We start from the raw sequence: 22,235 nt of genomic DNA, 5'->3' as shown, positions 1-22,235 counted from the left end.
TATTAGTCACTGAAAAATAACCTGTTATCACCCGCTTAATGTCAAAAACCAACCAAAAACAACAAAAGTGTTGGATTATTCACTGATCTCTATTCACAACTTGTTACAAGTACACCGTCACGTTGGATTTAAATATTTTGGTATGCAACACAAAAAAAGAGATATGTGTAATTATTTAGCTGAAAAATAATAATATGTGCCAATGACCATAAGTATGCTGCTTTGGTTAAAATAAGGTAAGAATGATAATTGTTTCTGCTTTGTTTTGTTTTGAATTGGAATTCCTCCTTTTGTGTAGGAGCACTTCATCCTTTTTGAAAAGTAGGTTCAGTTCACTAATATCCACACGTCACTTGACAGTCACAAATATTCATTGTATTCATTTACATTAAATCACAAATCACAATCATAATAATCAAAAATATAGATTTGTTATATAATATTTTAAAACAATTTAATTCGCTTTGGATGAAGAAGCGAAGAATTCAAAATAATTTTGAGATATCAACTCGCAGGTATACAAAGTTACTGACCACGTTTTATCATGTTTATTGATTCAGCGTTAAATTCCGTTTTATTCTTTAACTTTTTTACCCAATATGTAACACATGCAGATAAAAACAATTGAATCAATCGGTCACATTATTCCAAATTCTAAGAATTCTTTGCTATGCTGCCATTTATATCAAAGTTTAGATAAGCTAAAGAAAAAGGGAATTCTGTTGACTTCGTTATTGATCCTTATTGGCTAATTCGAAGAATAAAACTGCAGCTCAGAGTGATTTTTTCCCATTTATTTTCTCAAATTCAAAGAATCGCTTGTTAGGTAAGTTGCATAAGCTGAAGTTGAGATAATATTGAGATATTACAAAATCATGGTATAATTATAAATAAAAATAATTTCTTTTGGTAAATATTCCTATTATATTGTCTCTATCTTAATGTTCTCATCAATGGAAAGCACAGCGCCAGTTCTCTTGTTCCTCTTGTTCGAGAACTTGGGATTTTGGATCAATTGCCTTTATTTCTTAACCGATTTCATCGAATGAGGTCTTTAAATCCGGGTTAAAAGATGCAGGTATTGGATGTTGGTTCTAATTATGACATATCTCTCTCTGTTTAGGATATAAGGGGTGAAAATAACTGATACCTTAGAATTCTTTTGCTGCACGTATAATTATTATTATTAAGAAGTTTAAAGGTCACTCGTACATAGCGTGCAACCTGTTTATCACATAAGGGTAGTTGTGTTTCCGAGAATATTTTCCACATTTTAGAATGTCACTTTTTCAATTAGTTTCTTTCTTTCTTTTCCAAACTTTATGTCAAAGAGTGAGTCAAGTGAAAGTGTTTTGTGCTTAATGGGATTATCGCGTTCTTCACATTTTAGTTGAATGACTGGACCTTATGTGGCTGAGAAACCCCAGTCTCTCTCTTTGAAAGAGATATGGCCTTTCTTAAATGAAGTACACCTTAAATGAATGTGGGTTGGAGGATGGAATATAAAATTCGAAGAAATATTTCCGGAGCCCTTGTTAGTATAGGATTAATGTGCGTTTGAACCTCCACAACTCATTCCTTAGCGAATAAAATTAATCATCAAATGGCATTTCTATAGCTCCAATTCTGAGTAACAAATTCATGCATTCTTTTATCATTTGGAAATACTAATTGCTATATTATTTAAGAGGCATATTTAAAATCGCTATTAAGCTGAAATGTATTGGAATAATTGGCGATGAGTTCAAACAAAAAAATAACAGAATTTCATATGGAACGAAAATGTTCTTGGCTATAATATTTTGACATCAGTTACCGTGTGGAGAAAAGTCCTTACTTTCAACTACCCCACCAGAATATAGTAATTGGCTACGTTTTGTTATTATTATTTGCGTCCACGTGGGTACTAAGCAACAAGTTCAATGGTAACTGAAACGTTAACAATAGAATCAAAAGCTATGACGTCGACGCCCTGGTTCAACAATGACAATTCTACTTATTCATTTGTGTTCAATAAAGTGTCAAAAAGGGTCAGATTTGTGTTCTTTTTCTTAGCGGGAGCAAATATGTATGACAAATCAGTGCTTTCAAATCAATAGAATAGTATTGTCATTATTGAAAGCTGCCTTCTGGCGTATCAGTCCAAACCAAATACACCATGAACATAAATGAAAAACAGCAGCTAATACAGGAATAACAAAATAGAATTAACAAATGAATTACTTTGTATTGGTAAAGTTCAAAGCTGCCTTGTAGATTTTGGTAACCTGCACAATTTTACTAAGACTTCCCTGATACATGGACTACAAGTACAGAAGACAACACACCTACGCAACACCTACAGATTCAACAACTTGTAACTTAATGTGGTTAATTGGACGTTACAAGATAAAGGAATATTATACACACTTGGCAGATCTTAGGATACATCAACATGGATGACGATTATAAAGGGGTCAGTAAAGAAATATACTTTTTATTCAGGATATTTGTATGGCTTTGTATGAACTGAATTGTTCAAACGTGTTCAAATGTTTGAATTATTTGCGATACTTGACTTAACATCCGCTTTGTATACAGTGATGATTTTTGTGTTTTGTATGAAAAATGTGTATCGCAGGGTGAGTTTGTTCACTTATGCTGAGAAAGTGTTTATGGGCATGTGTTAGCTAGCTAAAACTAGAACAGAAAATATACTGTGGTACAGATTAACTTAATCTAGTATGGTCCAAACTCTGGGATATCTGCTGTCGTTATGGTATTTTGAACTTATCCAATCAGATCAGCTGCACAAGTCATTAAAAACAAGCAATAATTACAATTACATTGTCACTTTTTTTGTCAGCATTTCATTGTATTGAATCAGATTGCGTCTAATAAAGGATTCTAATTAAGCTCTTTTGGTAATTTTAATTTGTAATAATGATAATAATTATACACTTTTTTGTCATATCAGACTGGTCAGTGGCTAACTAATGGCCAAGGTCTATCGGATAACTTATCATTTCTTCAACCAAGGACTGGAAGAAAATGCTACTACTGTCTTACCTTCATCATGACGTTGCTTATACTGCTCATCATTCTTTTCATTGCCGCTACTGGGGTTTTCTACTGGTATATATTTGTTTACAGAGGTAAGAGTTGCATATCTCTTACTTTCATTAATAATAGAATCATCCGTGCTCTGCAAAATGTAGATATTGAAGCTGGAAGCTAATTATACCTATGACGAATGTCTTTGTTCTAGTTAAGCTGTTGGAATAATATTTGACATAATTATATTTTAAAAGATATGATATTAAAGTGTAGTTCTTAGGTAACTTATCTGAACTATTTAAATTAAAACATGGTGTAATCTTAATATTAACATTTTTCAAAAGTTCTAAAACTAGCTTTATCATCAAATAGTATTACACTTTAAAGGGTTGATTTACAGCTTTAAATTTACGAAATTGCTCGTAACCACTGTAAATGTACGTCGTATACATGTTTGTATAATGAAAAATCATTGTAACACTTTCCATGTGATTGTCATGAAGTTTAAAGCATCTGTCAGTCTACTACAGGCTGTTGTTTTGGGACACCCTGTACATGTTTTTAAATGTGTCTTCATTAACTTCATTTGCAGGTAGCGTTGAGTCAAGGACTTATTTAGGTAAGTTTTTTTAACATACTGATATTTACATAAGTACTATTTTTTTAAAGCATTTGTAAAATATTACTGGCGTGTTTTAACTCGGTCAGCTACAGTTCAAGAATATAATGTCATCTAAAATTTTGTATAATTTTTAGAATTCTTGAACAATTCCTTAATTAAAACTATTCAAACAATAGTCAAGTCATTTTTTCGCATTCAGAAATACGATAAAAATAATCATGAGAAATGTACATAAAAGAAAGTTCAAATACTCTTACTAACTCTTTAAAGAGGGAACTCATGCAGTTATTAGAATGACTTGCCTAGATAAACGGTCACTTTTGTAGAACATCTAATTTCAAGATGTTTCAAAATTTCACTATTATGTCTGAAATATTTTGCAGAGGTTCCAATCCTGGTGAGACTAGATGTGGATTTTGTAGATGAATTTTATAATTCATCATCGCCTGAATATACAAACCTAACATCATCTTATACAAATGAGGTAAGAATTAGTCATTTTTGAATTTGAATTTTCAGCGCAAATTCTACGTTTGAATTCATGTCGTGAAAACCGGGTATTTCACAAAAATCCCCTTCCAATGGCAAGTGGAATAAAAAAAAATCCGCTAAAATTTCAAAGGTACACAAATTAGTGATGTGTTAACGCAACCAAAGGTCAAACTTAACTTTCTAATTTTTTTATTCCTATATTAGCTGCTGTTTTTCATTAACGTTCTTGTGTATTTGGTTTGGACTGATTCGCTAGAAGTCAGCTTTCAATAATGATAATACTATTCTATTGATTTGAAAGCACTGATTTGTCAAAGCTGTTTCACCGGTGATTCCCCCACACCAATACTTAGCCCATTATAAATTCGCAAATCAGTATATATTACTGCGATAAATTTTTGTTTCTTCTTCTACTTCAATTCTGTATAATTGTAAAATGAATTATTGTCATGAACAAATTTACAGCACATTTGTGTATGTAATACCATGAATACCATGATAAGAAGTGAAATATTTTAAATCATGAATAATTTTAATTGTCAAATACACTCGTCGTTACGACATTATTTTGAAATTATATTACTATTTTAAAGTAAAAACTAAAGAATAGAAAAGACACCTTATATTAGACATTACTAATTATTTATATTAATATATTTGTCATTCTCCAAATTTAGGTAGACAAGCTTTTCAAAAATACAAATTATGAAGAAACCTATTTACAAACAAACGTGGTATCCCTCACGTAAGTAAACATTTTTGTAAAGCAAACATAAGAAGAAGGGTGTTTTATTTACCCGCAGGTTGATACCCCATTTGTCCAATGTCGTTCAATATTAACAACGCAGTAGTGTTTTTAAAACAAAATACCCGAATTTAAAATTTGCAGTTTACAGTCATCAATGGTTATTACGTAAACATTATCTCCGCGCTGACTTTTAAAATCAATACATGTAACTGCAACTTTTCAAATCTTTTTCTTTAAAACACCCTTCTTTTTATGTGAAAATATTATGAATATAATTACTAGTTTTGAAGCTGCGTATTTATAATGACTGCGTTACTTTTTGTTCAAGTACAGGTGCAAGTACACATAATATAAAGTATACTTGAACTGTAACAAAATAATTGTAAAAAAACCATGATAATTTATTTGTAGGTTAAATAAAAACGAGCTTTGCTGTTGAAATCTGTTGATACAACGGAGACAATAGATAAACTCTTTTGACCTTGGTTTTCCAATTTATTGCGTCAAACCAATGGAATTTATTTAAAAAAGGAACAAATAATCAAGCAAACGTGCCTGATCCTTTCTAACGTGTAGTTATTTTTTTCTGTTAGTGCGGTCACGGGTCACAGAAATACAATACACCAATTACACTTTTGAAAACGTTAAATTTCAATGTGAAATAGACATGGTCACGCTATGCTTCGAAATCCAAAGTAAACATGCAATATAAAACAATAGAGTACGCTATGCTTCGAATGCTTCCAAAGTAAACATGCAATATAAAACAATAGAGTTACATGCCAAAAATAGCAGAGTGCGAAATACACATATCAAAAAAGTAACTACCCCCCCCTTAATGAATGACCATTATTCCAAAACGGTATATCGTATGCCAAATTTGGGATATGCATATTTCGAAGTAGGATCTGATACCTCATTTGTCGCAATAATCCCGATATTGTTGTCGCAGCGTAGACATGGTAGATTTATTTAAATTTAAATTATTTAAATTATTTAAATTTAAATTATTTAAAAATTAAAGTAATGATGGTAACCGAAGATTTGAAAGTTGCAGTAAAATCCTATTGCCTTGTATTCAGTATCCATTGGAGGAAATCTGTTCAGCTCTCATTGGGTTATTCTGTTTGTTTTGTGAATTTGGAGGGGATCAATTGATGTGATTATCAATAACAAATGTTATTATTCATTTCAGTGGTCATTATTCTCTTAAAGGAGGATTTCGTGATCCTAGCATCCTCTTTTTATGACATTTTTCACTAGATATCCACGAAAAAAGCTTATTCCCAAAATTTCAGTTGATTCCGATTTTGCGTTTGCGAGTTATGCATGATTATGTGTATTACACTGCTCCATAGGCCACTGTTGTAATTTCGTTCTGGTATACCAGAACGAAATTCAAATTTGATGATATTAATTTTGGCATATCGAATTAATCTGCAAGAAATATTTGGTAGCTAAACATTATGTTTCCAGTGATATAAAAATCTCAACTTTTTTTGAGAAAAGTTGGGGGATGAGGCTGTGGATCACGAAATGCATTTTAATGTCGAATTGAAACCTAAAGATTTCAATTTTGTTTTCACCAACAAGGTCCTAAATGGAATTTGTAACCCTTGGTCTTTTTCTTCTTGTGATCTGGTCACTGCAAATATTTAAATTGCCATGTTTCAATATGGAATAGAGTTAACAATGACCACTGATATAAATAATGCCAACTTTTATTGATTATCATATGTTTTGACCTCCTCCAAATTCACGAAACAAAAAGAATAATCCAATGACGGCCAAACAGATTTCCTTCAATGGATACTGAATACAAGCAATAGGATTTTGCTGCAACTGTCAAATCTTGGATTACTTTCATTAAAATGAACACTGCGACATCAATATTCGGGCCATTGTAACAAAGGCGGTGTCATAATGCTCAGAAATAAATCTGCTTCCGCTTCCAATGATTTTTACAAATATGGCATACGATTATCCGTTTTAGAATAATGGTCATTCATTAAGGGAGGTGGGGAGAGTGTTACATTTTTGGATGTGATTATGTGGTAACGTCATACCTAAATAAACATTAATGGATATTTTGAGTGTGATGCAATTTTGGAACATGGTTCTCTTATTATGATTTGTTGTTGGCACGGCGGGAAGGCTACATATATTAACGATGCACAGAACAGAGAGCAATCACAGTATGTCAGCTAATTTGCCATGTTAATTTGACAGAGTACATGTAGATGTAGCAAATCGTCACCCTGCTACGATAATCACCAAAGTCATTTTTTGTAACTTTGAGAACAAAGTACAAAATATGGTTCAATCATGCAGTTACGTAATCATCCTAAATATTTCTGATTGAATTCCATCATTTGTTCTTGTTCATAGATTTGTGAATAAATATGTTTGAATGCATGCTTGAACAATATTTTGTACTTTGTTCTCAAAATTCCAACAAAAAAAAATGACTTAGGCAATTATTGTCGTCTGGCGAAATCATGCTATGCTGGGAGACTTCCGACGAGGTAGTAGTCGGACGACGGTGTTCTGAGGATCTAGACAGATAGTTACTGTTACCATAAAATATAGAATATCATGCTATACACTGAAGCAATTATATTTAGTGAAAAATTAATCCTGTTTTGTTGCAGCCCAGGAAGCGTACGTGTTAACAGTTCGTCATTTTTTAGAAACGACAACAGCGTTGACCAGAAAAGCTCAACTGACCGCAAAGAAACGTTGGAAAATCTTCGTAAGGATATCGAAGAGATAATAAACAATGAGTTATCAAACGGCAAATTAGGCGAAACTTTACCAGTTACCGAAACTTCATCACTAGTGGTCGAAACACGTAAGCTATAGTATTATACCTTCGTCTTTGCTTTTATTCTGATTTGTTCTTTTTAATGCTTTAAATAAGTTGCAAAATCGTCAACAAAAGGCAATCTTAATCTTACCGCAGCAGCATCATATAAACATATTTTGCAATAATGTTTTTCATATCATCTTCTACATTTGTTAATTATAGCAATCATAGTTGAACAGTTGCCAAACACAATTCAGACGACAACAATGATACCTACAACAGAAATGCCTACAACAACTACCCACCGTTCTACTACTGCTGAGGTAACTCCAACAAAGACACCGACGATGATACGAACGACAGTGGCCCCCTCATGTAGGTTTACTTGTTAATGCCATATAAAACATTACAGTCAGAAGGCAGGTCACGATCTATGCATTACGAGGTCACAGTTTCTATGCTCGCAATTTCTCAACCCAGTCACCGCGCTGATTTTTCCGAAGTTTGCCGAAGTAAAGGCCCATCTTAAAACCATTTTCTGATAGTTATGGAGTAGTCATCAGTTGTGTTAAAAGCCTCAAAAGTATGTTTGTAGGTTTTTCCTTGCCTAATCATGCAAAAAACTGGTATTCATAAAATATTTCTGGAAAATAATTGCGTTAAGATAATATGTTAAATTTGAAGGTTTCATGAACTGTGCCCAAATAAACCGTGGACCTGACCGTTTACAACCTTCCCCTAGAAAATAACCATAGGTAAATTCTTCATAAAACATTGATCTGTCAGTTAATAACAAAGTCAGAAGTGTTCAACGGTTTTCATTAGGACAAAAATGGAAGTGAAAGCATATAAAATTACGACTAGATCGGCTTTTTACGCCATAGAATATTATGGAATCTGCACCCTCATAAACATGACAAAGTCAGGCAGCATCACAATGGATTTTTGTCTAATAAATCCATTGCGACTTTATACATGTTTTGTTGTAGCAGGTCTGATATTACACAGTTTTCCGAATACCACGAGTCAATCCGATCGGTTGAATTCACGCGCCTGTATAAACTCCACGCACGATTGGTTCTATGTCCTTGTCTACTACAAAAGCAATATTGATTGATTCCGTGGCTTCCACACAGACTAATTTTGACAAAATATTTTATATCCGTTTTTTGGACTATTTTCGTGGATTTGACCGTTTGCAACTTTGATATGATATGATTTTCATGGCTTTTGAAAGGGAATGATGTAAAGTTTGTACACTGAAAAAAACCAGAAGTATCTGTCTGCTGCAGGTATTCTTTAAGACAAAAAAACTACCCGACTTTGTACCCAAAAATTGACCAATCTGTTTTGTTCCAAATATCACATTTCTTCACTCATTTTCGCTAAAGTGAAATCTGATAATGATGGATTGCACCCTTTACAACCAGAAAACGTTTATTATTTGTCATTCGAAAATTAATAGCATTGCAAAATTAAATAAATACAAGGTTATCTCCACATAATTTGTACAAATAGACCAAGTCAGATGCACTCAGAAAAAAGAAACCAAGGCCTGTATCTGTGACCGGCCGGTTGACTGATTATGTTTTGCCCAATTGAATAAAACTTGCAGCTATTGTATCACATTTTATCACATATGTGTCACATAGTATCACATATATGTATCACATATGGGTATTAACTAAAACACTTTTTAGTGATCTTCATCTGATAAAATTAACTAAACGTTTATGCCGTAGTTATCACATAAAATCGTATAGGTTTCCCAGACTTTATATTGGGTTTTTCATCTTGTCTTTGAAACGATTTTAAAGGCAAAACGTTAGTCATAGTCTGCTTCATATTAATCATCGTCATCTTAATTTATAATATTATATAGCTTGCCAGTCTCCTGGTGACGTGCGTCTCACACAAAACACTCCGTACGACCTCTTCTCACCAAATTACCCAGCAGCCTACCCGTCAAATACAGTCTGTATATGGTATGTAAGAGCACCCTCAACGGCACAAAGAGTTCGCGCGCACTTCAACTTCGTCTACCTCGAGGATGGCGTAGATTTCTTATACGTCGGAACAGGACCTGGGGAGGGTTATTATAACAAACTATCACACACGGGAATAACTCAGCAAGTACCTTTGGATGTCATCTCGCCAGAGGATTTACTGGTCATTACCTTCGAGTCAAGTCCAACTGGTGGCGCTCAGGGATTCTCCATTCGTTTTGAAGCTGTTGATCCTCCAGGTGAGTACGAAACTCATTCAGCGTTCGGTTTCGTGGTAAAGAAGCATGCACTTATGTTTAATGAAATTGGCATTGGAGGGTTATTTACGATTAACACAGACATGACTTGCTGTGTCTAGATTTTGGGCATAAAATAATGATGTGTGTGCATTGTGATATGGTATTAAATAAATACCGTCACTGTCACATACTGTACTATAGAGACAAAAATTGTGAAGACATAAAGAATTTCATTTATCATGTTTATTTCATGCTTGTAAGCGAAACAGTTGCCATAACCATGATAACACTTTGGTCCCCTTGACAGGTAATGATCTTGTGACATGTGACAATGGTCTAGAGGTTCTTGTAGCAGACGACATTTGTGACTCGCGGATTGAATGTGACGACGGGTCAGACGAGACAGATTGTCATGGTAAGTTATCTGATAACAACAGTAACGATATAGTGAATATTGATTTTCTAAACCAAGTTTGACAGCATTCATTGTACGTATGTCAAGAAGTGGAGACAACATTATGTAGTAGCATGCTTTGAACAAACTCATAATGTCAATAGTATTCCATTAGTCAATTACTTCTTTTGAACGAAGGCCGAATCTAATTTGAAACATTTAGTTTGTAGTACGTTTCAAGAGCTTTATTGGATCTGCCGTTGTCCTCAGCCAGGTTATCCACGTGAGTTGCTGCTGGTTGAGATTGCATATTCAACTCAAAGGGGTTGACTTCCTGTTGGTATTGATTGATAGTACTGTCATCTCCAGAGGAAATCAATACATTATAAAGATGGCTTAATTTGAATGTGACATCAATGCCCCGCCTCTGGATCCCGATGGATGCATTGTTCCATCTTGTGAATTGATCTATCCTCCTATTAAACATATAACATTTACAACACGGTTCTTTTGTGCTACAAGATCAGCAATGCTGGTGGGAACCTCCGATTCAGCGCATTTGCAGCTAATCTACTTTTTTATGCTTTATCCACAGCTTTGTCATATGATAATATGTTTTCTTCAACAATATTATGATACTTCACACCTTTTGTATGATATTTCACCAGTCTGTGATTTTAGCTTTTCTGTTTTGTTCTTGGGATGTGGAAAGATGTTGCACTGAATGGTCCTATGTTTTATTAAACAAGTTTTTTATGCCACTTTTCGTTCTGGCAAAAGTCTTTTCATGACGTAAAAGAAATTTGATTGTATCATCTTTTCACAATGAGCGTGTCAAGAAAAGGAATCTGAATGTTCAACCTCTTGGTGAATGTTATGCTAACAAACTCAACAACTGAGTTTTATTTATAAGATGGGACAATTAATCCATTTGGATCCAGAGGCGGGGCATTGATGTTACTTTCAAATTAAGCCATCTTTATGATATATTGATTTCATCTGGAGATGACAGTACTATCAATCAATACCAACAGGAAGTCAACCCCTCATGAGTTAAATATGCAATCTCAACCAGCAGCAACTCACGTGGATAACCTGGCTGAGGACAATATCTGGTCTAATATAGCTCTTGAAATGTTTCAAATTTGATTCGTCCTTCGTTTAGAAGAAATCAATGACATTATGAGCTTGTTCAAAATATGGCGGGATTATTTCGCCACTTTCTTTGCTTTATCGCAGCAAACCCAAGATCTCCAGTATAGTACTGCGGGTGCAACATTTCAATTACTTGATAGATTAAGTATCTATTTCTTAGAATCTGCCAAGATGCTTTCAACTATTTTGGCGCCAACCCATCAGCGCTATCATAGCAGCTGTTAATGCCTTGCACAGTTCAGACATAAAAAAAGGAAGTTAAATTTATTTAATGGGAAAAGGGGGAAAAGGTAGACGTAAAAACGTAGAGATAAAATTGACGTTATTTTCCAGATTTGCTGCGGACGGAAATATGTGGGACAAATCTACCTCTCACTCGTATTCTTGGTGGTCAAGACGTAGCTTTAGGTTCCATGCCTTGGATGAGTTCCGTTAGAACGGCAACAGGTGCTCATTATTGTGGTGCTACTCTGTTATCTGAACAATGGGCTATTACTGCAGCACATTGTATGTAAGTGTTAAATGCTAACAAGCTGTATCAAAATGATTGGTACCCATTAAAAGGGCATTTCGTGATCCACAGGCTCATCCCCCCACTTTTCTCAAAAAAAGTTGAGATTTTTATATCACTGGAAATCTCTGGGTACATAATGTTTATGTACAAAATATTTCTTGCAGATTAATTCGTTTAGCAAAGATATCGTGAAATTTGATATCATGCATAACTCGCGAACGCAAAATCGGAATCAACTGAAATTTTGGGAATAGGTTTTTTTCGTGGATATCTAATGAAAAATGACATAAATAGAGGATGCTAGGATCACGAAATACTCCTTTAATTAATTTTCATTGATAATGGATGAGTCTGACACATAACAATTAAACACATGTCATGATCAACATAATTTATGGATAATTGTGTCTTAAACAAGTCATAAACTATATATTTTGGACATTACAAGAGTATCCAATGTTACATTTGGAAGATGCAGGCTTTTCAATAAATATCACAATTGATTGGTATCAATCTTTCATACAGCCCGTACTTCTGAGAGGCTACTATGAATAGTGGAAACTACGCAATGTGAAAATATACCGTAACAATACTAACAAACCCAGATATTGGACAATAAATGTTTTAAAATAAACATGGTAATTTGTTCAATAAATAAAATGATAGGAGTACTCTGGAGTCAGTGATCTGGATTTCTCAAGGGTCAATAGTTGGTCCAAAAAAGTTTTATAACCATCTATTTAAAAAAATAATAATAGCAAAATGCAACTGAGGCAACTTAGAAGCTGGAACCACTGTGCACCAATGACGTTGGTCTAGTTTGATTTATTTGTTTTGATTTTTTTCTTTACAGAAATTACACCGATCATCTCTCAATCGGCGGCATTTCGTTGGATACATCAACAGACTATGAAGAGCGGATACCAATCTCCGCCATATTTGCTCATCCGGGTTACAATTTAACAAGTGGAAACCCGGATGTTGCCCTGATTCGTTTAGCCCGCCCTGTTAAAATCTCAGCAGCGACTCGTCCAATCTGTGTAGCCCATGTGACGGAAGATGCAGATGAGGCAGACATATATACAAATTGCAAGGCGTTGGGCTGGGGAGCACCTAATCACATGGGTATGCTTTACTTATTTATATTCAAAACATGGTGATATATGAGATTAATCTTGATTTTGAGATAAGTATAAAATAATCTTGTAACTTCACTTGGTAAAATCTCCAAATAGAAACACGAGTAAACAGGGTTTTGCTGAACATTTCTATGTATAGGCATATTCATGTATCAAAATATCCTTTTATCCTAAATGCTGCGAGTTTAAACATCGTCATATTCATGATGCGCATTTTATCTTGTGAATGATTTAGGTGGTTTGAGCCCTGTTTTGAAGGAAGTAACTATGCCATTAATACCGAGAGATGAATGTACAGCAATATCAGAGGATTCACAAGGTACAAAGATTTGTGCGGGTAATAGACCGAACAGTAACACATGCACGGTAAGTATGGTAAAGGGACACCTTATTCCAACTTAGTAATTATAAATGAAACACAGTAACGTTTCATCAACTTTGGTCCCAAAGTTTTATCATTCAGCATGCAGCACCGGTGTGTGCATGTGTGTAGAAGAACAGTATGAAATTGGGTAAATATGCAACATTTTTAGGTTGAACGATTTGACTGGAAGCACACATTTTTCTTATGCTCTACTTCAATGTGTAATATTTGCCTAACCATATCTTCTTTGATAAATTCTTGTTCTAAAACGTACTTACACAAAATATATGTTTTCTTAAGTATTCAAAATACTGATGGTACTTTTCCTTGTTTCAGGGTGATAATGGTGGTCCATTAGTATGTCGTGGTCAGAATGGTCTCTGGCATATTGTTGGAGTTACAACACGGTCTTCTCATTGTATGCCTTCAGTAGCAGATGTATACACTCGTATATCTGCATTACACAACTTTATCTTATACACAGTGACTCAAACAGATGGTAAGTTGACTAAACTTCGTTGCCGACCAAGTCTTTCTCGTTTTAGAAACAGTTTGAAAAGAACTGAAATACAATAATCATTGAAATCGTAGCTGAAAACCATAAACGCAACCTTTGTCGCGCGAAATATGCACGCAAAAACATCTGGCTAAAGTGGACTATAATTTTTCCTGTAAACTTTTGACGAGAGCGTATTTTAAGTGTATGTCGGGTATTTACTGGTTGAACCGCACTTGTCTCTGATTGGCGGCTGAGGCGATCTACTATTGCCGAGTGGAAATTTATGAATGAACATTGCGCCGTATTCGTTGTTAGCTCCGACTTTGGAACATCATGGTAGCACGCGCTCGTCAAAGGTTAACAGTAATGTTGTTTATTTAAACATGATAGATACGCTATTTCAATACCATTTTATGCGACCGAGTACGGCCTTTAATTATACGTACATAGACCTATACCACTGTTTCTCGTTTCTTGGAAACGTTTTCTTTATTTTGTTTAGATTCTTTTTAAATATATATGAACTCTTTACATAGAAGGTCGTGATACAAATAATTGTTGCTAATAGTTTTTATATTTTTATCTTATTAGCATGCATTGGCACAGCTTTTGAACCTTTTTGTCTGGAGGGTTGCGTCGGAGGTGATGATTGTCGTAAGTTAATATTACAGTTTGTGATATATATATATATTACAGTTTTGCGCCAAGAAAATATCCTTACACTTGGAAAAATAATCACAATTTCAAAACTGAACCATATTGGAATAAATTTGTCTTTGTAATAGATGTACAATCTAATCTTGCACATTATGACACCACATTGAATTCAATGTGACCTCAAGAAGCAAAGTTACAAGCAATTCAATAGACGAATGTCCAATTTTAAAAATGACAAACTGGCCTATAGGGGCGTAAAAAGATTCCAACAACACAGTTTCTTCAATGAAGCTTTATTTAAAGCATTTTTTTTTCAGTTTTTACTTCTCTGTACTTTTCATAACTTTCATTTTATTTGTCAGTTCTTTTGTTTCAGTTTTCTTTTGTTCCTTTTGTTTTAAATTAGAGGCACGCATAAATTAGTCATTCACCACTCTCAAACCAGATGCCTTGTCCGTGGAGTTTTGAATAGGCCTGTTTGTCACTTTTAAAACTGGACTTTCGTCTAATCAAATGCTTGTAACTTTGCTTCTTGAAGTCACATTGGATTCAATGGGGTGTCTAAATGTGCCGGATTAGATAGCGCATCTAATAAAAAAAACTTATTCCCATATGGTTCAGTTTTGAAATTGTGATTATTTTTCCAAGTGTAAGGATACTTTCTTGGCGCAGTATATATCTACTACTAACAGTAAACCTCATCGGGGCTAAGTGGTTACGTATCATTATGCCGACCGTTCACTGATGATTCCCGAGGGTCGTTATTCCGAAGGTTCGTCATTCCAAAGGATCATTACTCCACAAGTTCATTACTCCGAAGGGTCGTTACTCTGAATTTACAACAAGGTTCGTCCTTCCGAAGGGCCAATACTCCTAATTTAGAATGGGGTCGTTACTCCGAAGGGTCACTTTACTCTAAAATTCGAGAGTAACGAGCTTTCGGCGTATTGACCCTTCGGAATAACGAACCCTGTTGTAAACACGGAGTAACGACCATTAGGAGTGATGAACCTTCGGAGTAATGATATTTCGGAATAACGGTCCTTCGGAATAACGATCTGTTCCTGCATTCATTAATTTTGAACAATTAAAGCTTTTCATTAATTTTGAGCAATTAAAGCTTTTCACGATTTTATCACGTGTTTGAACAGATCTCTTATGCCATCCGCAATAAGTGGATATTTCAATGTGTTGATGTTATAATATCTAATTTTTGTCTCTTACTAAAGGTACTCAGTGTGGTGATGACCAGGTTAAATGTAACGTTGGTAACTGCATTGATAATACCAAAACGTGTGACGGGATAGCCGACTGTATAGATGCTACCGATGAAGGCGTTGCACAAAGTTGTACTACTGAGGGTAAGATATGCCAGTCCAGTTCAGATTACGGATTATATATACGTACATTGCATTGCATTATGTATTGAAAATGCATTGAAACATTGCTGAAAAAAGAATAATTTGTCAAACTGTAAGTTGAACATTCATCCAATATCCTACCCACTTCACGCCACGAAATAGATGGTAATGTTCTTTGAAAGAAAGAAGTAAGATCAGGCTATTCAATGGGATGAACGGTGTCACCTGAGTGACATCATGTACGTATGCCAGTGCTTACGATGGGGGAATGATAGAAATCGTTTGAACGCAGAGACGAAGAAACTTTAGTCCACGAAATGATAAGATTTAGAATGGTAACCAAATGGTTTAAATGGTTTCTGCAAGACATTATTGAAATGGTTACGGAAGACATGGAAGAAGGTTGCACGAAAGTGGTGCCGGGACGAAAATAACAGTCAAAGACGGCTGACGCCTTGCAAAGGTCGCGTGGTTACCCCATAAAGGACATAGCAAAATTTAAACACGTGATGAACACACAAGACAATGTTTTTGGTGTGATTCAATATCACCCATGCCTAGCCTTATCGGGTAGCCACATGAACTTCTTCTGAGTCCCCTTGAAGGACCTTTGTCTTCTAAGGCTGGTAATTTCTTCTAACCGACTCATTTATGAACCATTTTCCCGATACATAGCAAAAACTAATTAAACCATTTGGCCAACATTGTAAAGGCATCTAGAATATTTTGTGGACTGATGTTTCTCCGTCTTTGTATTCAAACGGATTTCTGTCTTTCCGCCATTGTAAGCACTGGAATAGGTGCATGATGTCACCACAAGTGACCCCTTCCATCCCATTGAATCACCTAATCTCACTTCTTTCTTTCAAAGAACATTACTGTCTTGATTTTTATGCAAAGAACATTGGCATCTAGTACGGTATGTGGAATCGATAGTCTGTTGGATGAATCTTCACCTTATACTTGTTTCACTTCAACCTTATAATTTTCTGCTATGATGCAATAATTTTATAAACACATTAGTCTAGTCATGCCGTAGTACCATACCAAACATTCCAAGGCCGTAGCAAGGTTGAAAAATGTGAGGCGGCCATCACAAATGTGGGGCGGCCAAATTACAAATATATGCCCAAATTGAAATAAAGATATAAAGAAAAACATAACAAATTTCTCAAAAAGTGGGGCGGCCATGGCATCCCCAACCGCCCCGCTTGCTACGGCCCTGAAACATTCAGTACTCCTTTTCTTCAGGTTGTGGTGGTGAATTCACCTTCAGACAAGGCCAGGACACATACACGATTACCTCTCCAGGATACCCGAATGAATACAAAAGTCTCCAGCGTTGCCAGTGGAGAATCTCAACAACGGCAGGCAACAGAATCAAACTCAGATTCAACGAATTCATCACAGAAAGAGGATACGACATTTTACACATAGGGAATCTAAATTCTGAATCTTTGCTGAGTCTATCTGGTGATTATTTACCATTAGATGTTCTATCTGTTGACAATACTATGACGGTCACGTTTGAATCAGATTATGCACTGGAAATGGGAGGATTTAGTGTACAAGCGACGTCTATTAGCGAAAATCAAATAGGTAAGATTTTATTTTATTGTAGTAATAATTACTTACTTAATTTATGGAATTACGAATTATACAATGATTATCTACTTGTCGACGTCATGTTCGGTACTAAAATGTACATGTACACCAACTCTCCGTATGAAATATTTCCGTATGCATTTAAAGCAGAATGACTTGGTACTGGTGTATAGTGAATTCAAAGTGAATTCAGAATTAATAAGTACTGGTTCTTTTAAAAACACGATATGTTGCTTAAAAGTGATAAGTCATTCAAATTGTCATTTAGTATTTTTGTAATGAAAAATGTGGCAAAACGAAGAAAACAACAGTATTGACGAAGTTGAAGCCCCATTCAAATACATGTAGCTAATTTATATACTGTCAGTATAATTACAGATTCATGTAAATGCATTTTGTCTCATACGCACTGCTTTCGGCTGAACCACTAGCAGGCTACGTTAGCACATCTATGACAATGACAGAGGCACCACAATCTGAATTTTTATGATTTTTATGATCGTGCGGATGAGCAAATCACTGAATGGGCCTTTAAATGTGTATGTGATTTAAAAGTGTATATAATTAAAGATTTTTGAAAAAAATGCTGGATGAGCTTTGTTTAACATTAACAGGCACTTTGACAACGTGTTCCAATGGCATGCAAATTCTTCCGGCTCCGCAGATGAGAAACATCATGTGCAATGGAATTCCTGAATGTTTTGACAACAGCGATGAACTCCAATGTGGTAAGTTCTTTCAGCAGTAAGCATGGTAAGAGTATAGTTGTACATGTATTATTTTTCATAGTTTTTGCTGAACCATGAAATGGTATCGGCCTATATTAGTGTATGTTACTTACTTACCAACCTTTTGGTCTGAAATGGACATATCTTTAAATGCCACGAAGGTATGAACCCCAGAGTGGTGTGAAATGAAAGAGAAAGAAGTAAAAAATATAATACAAAAACACAGGGGGTTCTACTCATAATAGTTTTAAAGTTGTGGTCCATTTTGTCTTAAAAATCATCAGAAGTCGCCCAATTGGGCTTCTATCACAGGATTGGCAACTTTCTTTTAGATATAACAATTACTGCCTGTGCCGGGAGGTAGTTTGTCTGCTATTTTGATAACAAGCATACTGTTGCCAAGAAAGTGAAGTAAATATTGTGAAATTCCCAAAGTATTATTAAAACAGTAAGGACCAAACTGGACGTGTCTAAGATCGCCCAATATAGCCCATTTTGTGGTTAGTATTTGAAATTATGGCGTCCCATGATGCATACACACTAAGGGTATGTGGTAAATGCTATATAGTTGCTTCTGATTGTGCAATAATGGTGAATACTTGTGCGGTGGGGGTTTGGTCAACTGTTATTCCTTCCAGAGAGTTAACAGTTATGTACTTACAGCTTTGACAATTCACCTCAAATGTAAGCAACAGTACGTGTAACAATCGGCTAAAAATTGGCCTTGTCATTTTTGAAGACTTGCATTCAATACAAGCGTCTCAACATGTATCATTTGACGCTATGTGATAAGTCTTCGGTGTATTTTTCTCAACATATATTTTTGTTGTCTATTTAAACTATACAATTTTCTTATCCAACCGGCGTTTAACCATTTATTCATATACTGTTCCCCGAACTAAATGACATAATACATTTATTGAATGACATATCTATTTATTGGTGTACTGATTTTTTCAGCTTGTGGAGACGCTGTTCGAAACGTACCACTGGATGGGTTCATATCAATACAGTCCCAAAATTTTGGCAGTGGTGGATATCCAGATTTTACCATTCCATGTGAATGGATAGTAATAGCTTCCTCTCCAGAAAGAAGATTGGAAGTGACTTTCAATGAATTCGCAACAGAAAGTGGTTATGATTTTGTATCAATTGCGACTGGTAGAGAAAATAGTGCTACCGTGGTCTCATATTCGGGACATACTATTCCACCGAAATTGGTTTCCCCAGCGTCTGAATTAATTATTAAGTTCACAACAGATCACACAGGAGGTGCTGAAGGATTTCAACTTTTGATTCAAGATATATCTGTGGAACAGTCAAATGGTAAGTTTAAAAGAAGAAAGGAATTTTCGTATATTCGCTAAAAGAAGAGTTAACAGTGAAGTTTAGCTTCAGCTATCCAAGCGCCAACCCGCCAGCTTTACCGTAATGATAAAAGCTGTTAATGTATTTATGTCACGATATTAAAACAATCATAAACAAAAAATAAATTGAATACCAAAGCAAAGAATTCAAGTTGCAAATGAGATATTTTATCACTAGGGAAAATAACAACAGACAGAAAATAACAAAAAAAAACCCAAAACCCCAAAAAAACAAAAAACAAACAAAAACAAATAAAAACAAACAAACAGACAAACAAACAAATAAAAAAGAAGGTAAATACCGGCAACAAAGTGATCAAATTGAAATGATGTTTCTCTTTTAAATCTTGATCAGGAGAGCCGAAGTGCAGAAACAATTTTGAACGTTTAGAACCTGAAAATTCTTGTGATGGTATTCCACACTGCTCGGATGGCAGTGACGAGCTTGATGAATGTAGTAAGTAACCTTTCATTTGATACATGCAAACATGTTCATCATCTTACTATAAATAGGGGAATGTTGTTTGTATCTGTGTATGAAGATCGAAAGGCTCCGTCAGTTTGGATCCAAATATTGCCAAATGTCGCCAATCATACGGGAGATTAAGAAATATACGGGGAATGCATTGCACTTTATTTGGTTGAAAACGGCCAAGAGTTGGCCTCAAAATCAGTAAAAAGTGGGCATGTGGGGGTGGGGTGTGTGTGTGTGTGTGTGTGTGTGTGGCATATGTAAAAGGCTCCGTCAGTTTCGATCCAAAAGTCGGGCGATCGTATTACAAATTACATACTTTAGTATATTTGAAAAAAATAAATAAATGTAGTTTATTGTTCTGATATACACAGGCACAAAACAAACTCGTCAGTTGTAGTCATCCTTGCTGTTCAACAACCTCATAATGCTGGATTATTCTGAAAAATACATTTCTTAATTGGACTTTGCTTTCTCATTTGACACCCTGTTCGTGAAAACCGAGCAAGAATTGATCAAGATATACGCCTCCAAACCCTCAAGCCCCAAAATCAAAAATTGCAATTATAACGATTCAATTGTGCCTGTTACATTGTGTGCTTTATTGATTGACCCGTGGTGCTTGTGTGCAATACAACGATGCGTTCCCATTGAAAATCATTGAAATTGCAACTTTTGTTTTTGGGGCTTGAGGGTTCGGAGGCGCATATTTTGTGTCAATTCTTGTTCGAGTTTCACGAACAGGGATTCAAATGAGAAAACAAAGTCCAATTAACAAAATATATATTTCAGAATTATACAAAATTAGTAGATTGTTGAACAGCAAAGATGTCTATAACTGACGAGTTTCTTTTTGTGCCTGGTGTATTTCAAAACGTATGTGTGGGTACCAATCATTAGGATGCAGCCTGTATCAAATCCAAAGCTAAGACAGTTTTCATAACACAATAATTATCATTGATGTCTCTGTCAATTCCCCATAATCAATAGAGAATCTTGATCAACATCTTGATTTATTTAGTAATAATAACAATAATTAACAATAAAAAAGATAACGTCTAGAATTGCAGGAATAGGACAAAATGTATATTTTATACCGAATCATATTTTACCTTACAGAATGTGGTAACACATTTTACCTAGTTCCTGACGGCGGCTCATCGAATCTCAATTCTGCCAGATTTCCTTCCAATTATTTCCAGATTTCCTTCCAATTATTTCCACTTAACGAACTGTCTGTGGTACGTAACCCTAGCAAGATCTGACCAAAGGCTACATGTACACTTCAACCAATTGTCACTGGAGGATGATAAAGACTTTTTGAAGGTCGGTGCTTTGAACTATACTGGCTCAAATCTTCCTCTGGACATCGTATCGTCAAATAATGAATTTTATATTGAGTTTACTACGGATGGAAGTATCAGTAGCACAGGGTTCTCGATGACGTTTTCAGGAATAGATCCATCAGGTTAGTGTCGATGACAAGCTGAGCATACAAGTGAATGAATGAATGAATGCATGAATGAATGAATGAATGAATCAATCAATTAATCAATCGATCAATCAAATCACCAAACAATTTACAAACTATAATCTTGGAAAAAAGTACTTGGAACGCTTGGCACACTCTGTCGAAATTCCGTGCAGAATTTCTTATGATCATGGAAATGACGTATATTGTGTTTGGGAACAAACATGACATCTACAACAATGATCTACCCTTCCCTTCGCCCCATCAATCAATGTTGGAACACATTGAGAAATCGCTGAAAACATTGGTATTACTGAACATTGCACGGGGGAGAGGGGATGACAAGCATTCCAAGACTTATTTCGAAGATTGTAGCTCGCCGAATTATGTTTACATAAACCTTTAAGATTCAAAGTTAAAGTAATTTGGTCACTTGAAATTTTCCTGTACCCTTTTAACATGTTCAAATAGTAGCGATTGTTCCCGATATGATTTGATACTGTAGACATCAGATTTTTTTTCACAAACTGCAAATATTTATTCAAATACCTGTGCAAAAT

The 22,235-nt window shown here is 35.0% G+C and overlaps 1 protein-coding gene across 1 annotated transcript; it reads left to right on the top strand.

Annotated features, from left to right (window-relative positions):
* Positions 1 to 2,304: 2,304 nt before the first annotated feature.
* On the top strand, positions 2,305 to 21,469 carry LOC140162885 (ovochymase-like). Its single transcript, XM_072186191.1, has 20 exons — positions 2,305 to 2,455; positions 2,957 to 3,134; positions 3,629 to 3,655; positions 4,042 to 4,142; positions 4,828 to 4,895; positions 7,550 to 7,749; positions 7,927 to 8,079; positions 9,587 to 9,949; positions 10,257 to 10,364; positions 11,832 to 12,009; positions 12,866 to 13,137; positions 13,387 to 13,517; positions 13,852 to 14,014; positions 14,606 to 14,668; positions 15,901 to 16,032; positions 17,284 to 17,631; positions 18,252 to 18,365; positions 19,326 to 19,691; positions 20,088 to 20,189; positions 21,324 to 21,469. The coding sequence occupies exons 1-20, from the start codon at positions 2,435 to 2,437 to the stop codon at positions 21,467 to 21,469; spliced, it is 3,234 nt and encodes a 1,077-aa protein (XP_072042292.1). The 5' UTR covers positions 2,305 to 2,434.
* Positions 21,470 to 22,235: the final 766 nt, after the last annotated feature.

This window comes from Amphiura filiformis, chromosome 1, assembly GCF_039555335.1.
Source record: "Amphiura filiformis chromosome 1, Afil_fr2py, whole genome shotgun sequence".
In the NCBI taxonomy this organism is placed as follows: Eukaryota; Metazoa; Echinodermata; class Ophiuroidea; order Amphilepidida; family Amphiuridae; genus Amphiura; species Amphiura filiformis.
The sequence above is the reverse complement of the archived record's forward strand: the minus strand, read 5'-3'. Positions and strand labels throughout refer to the sequence as shown.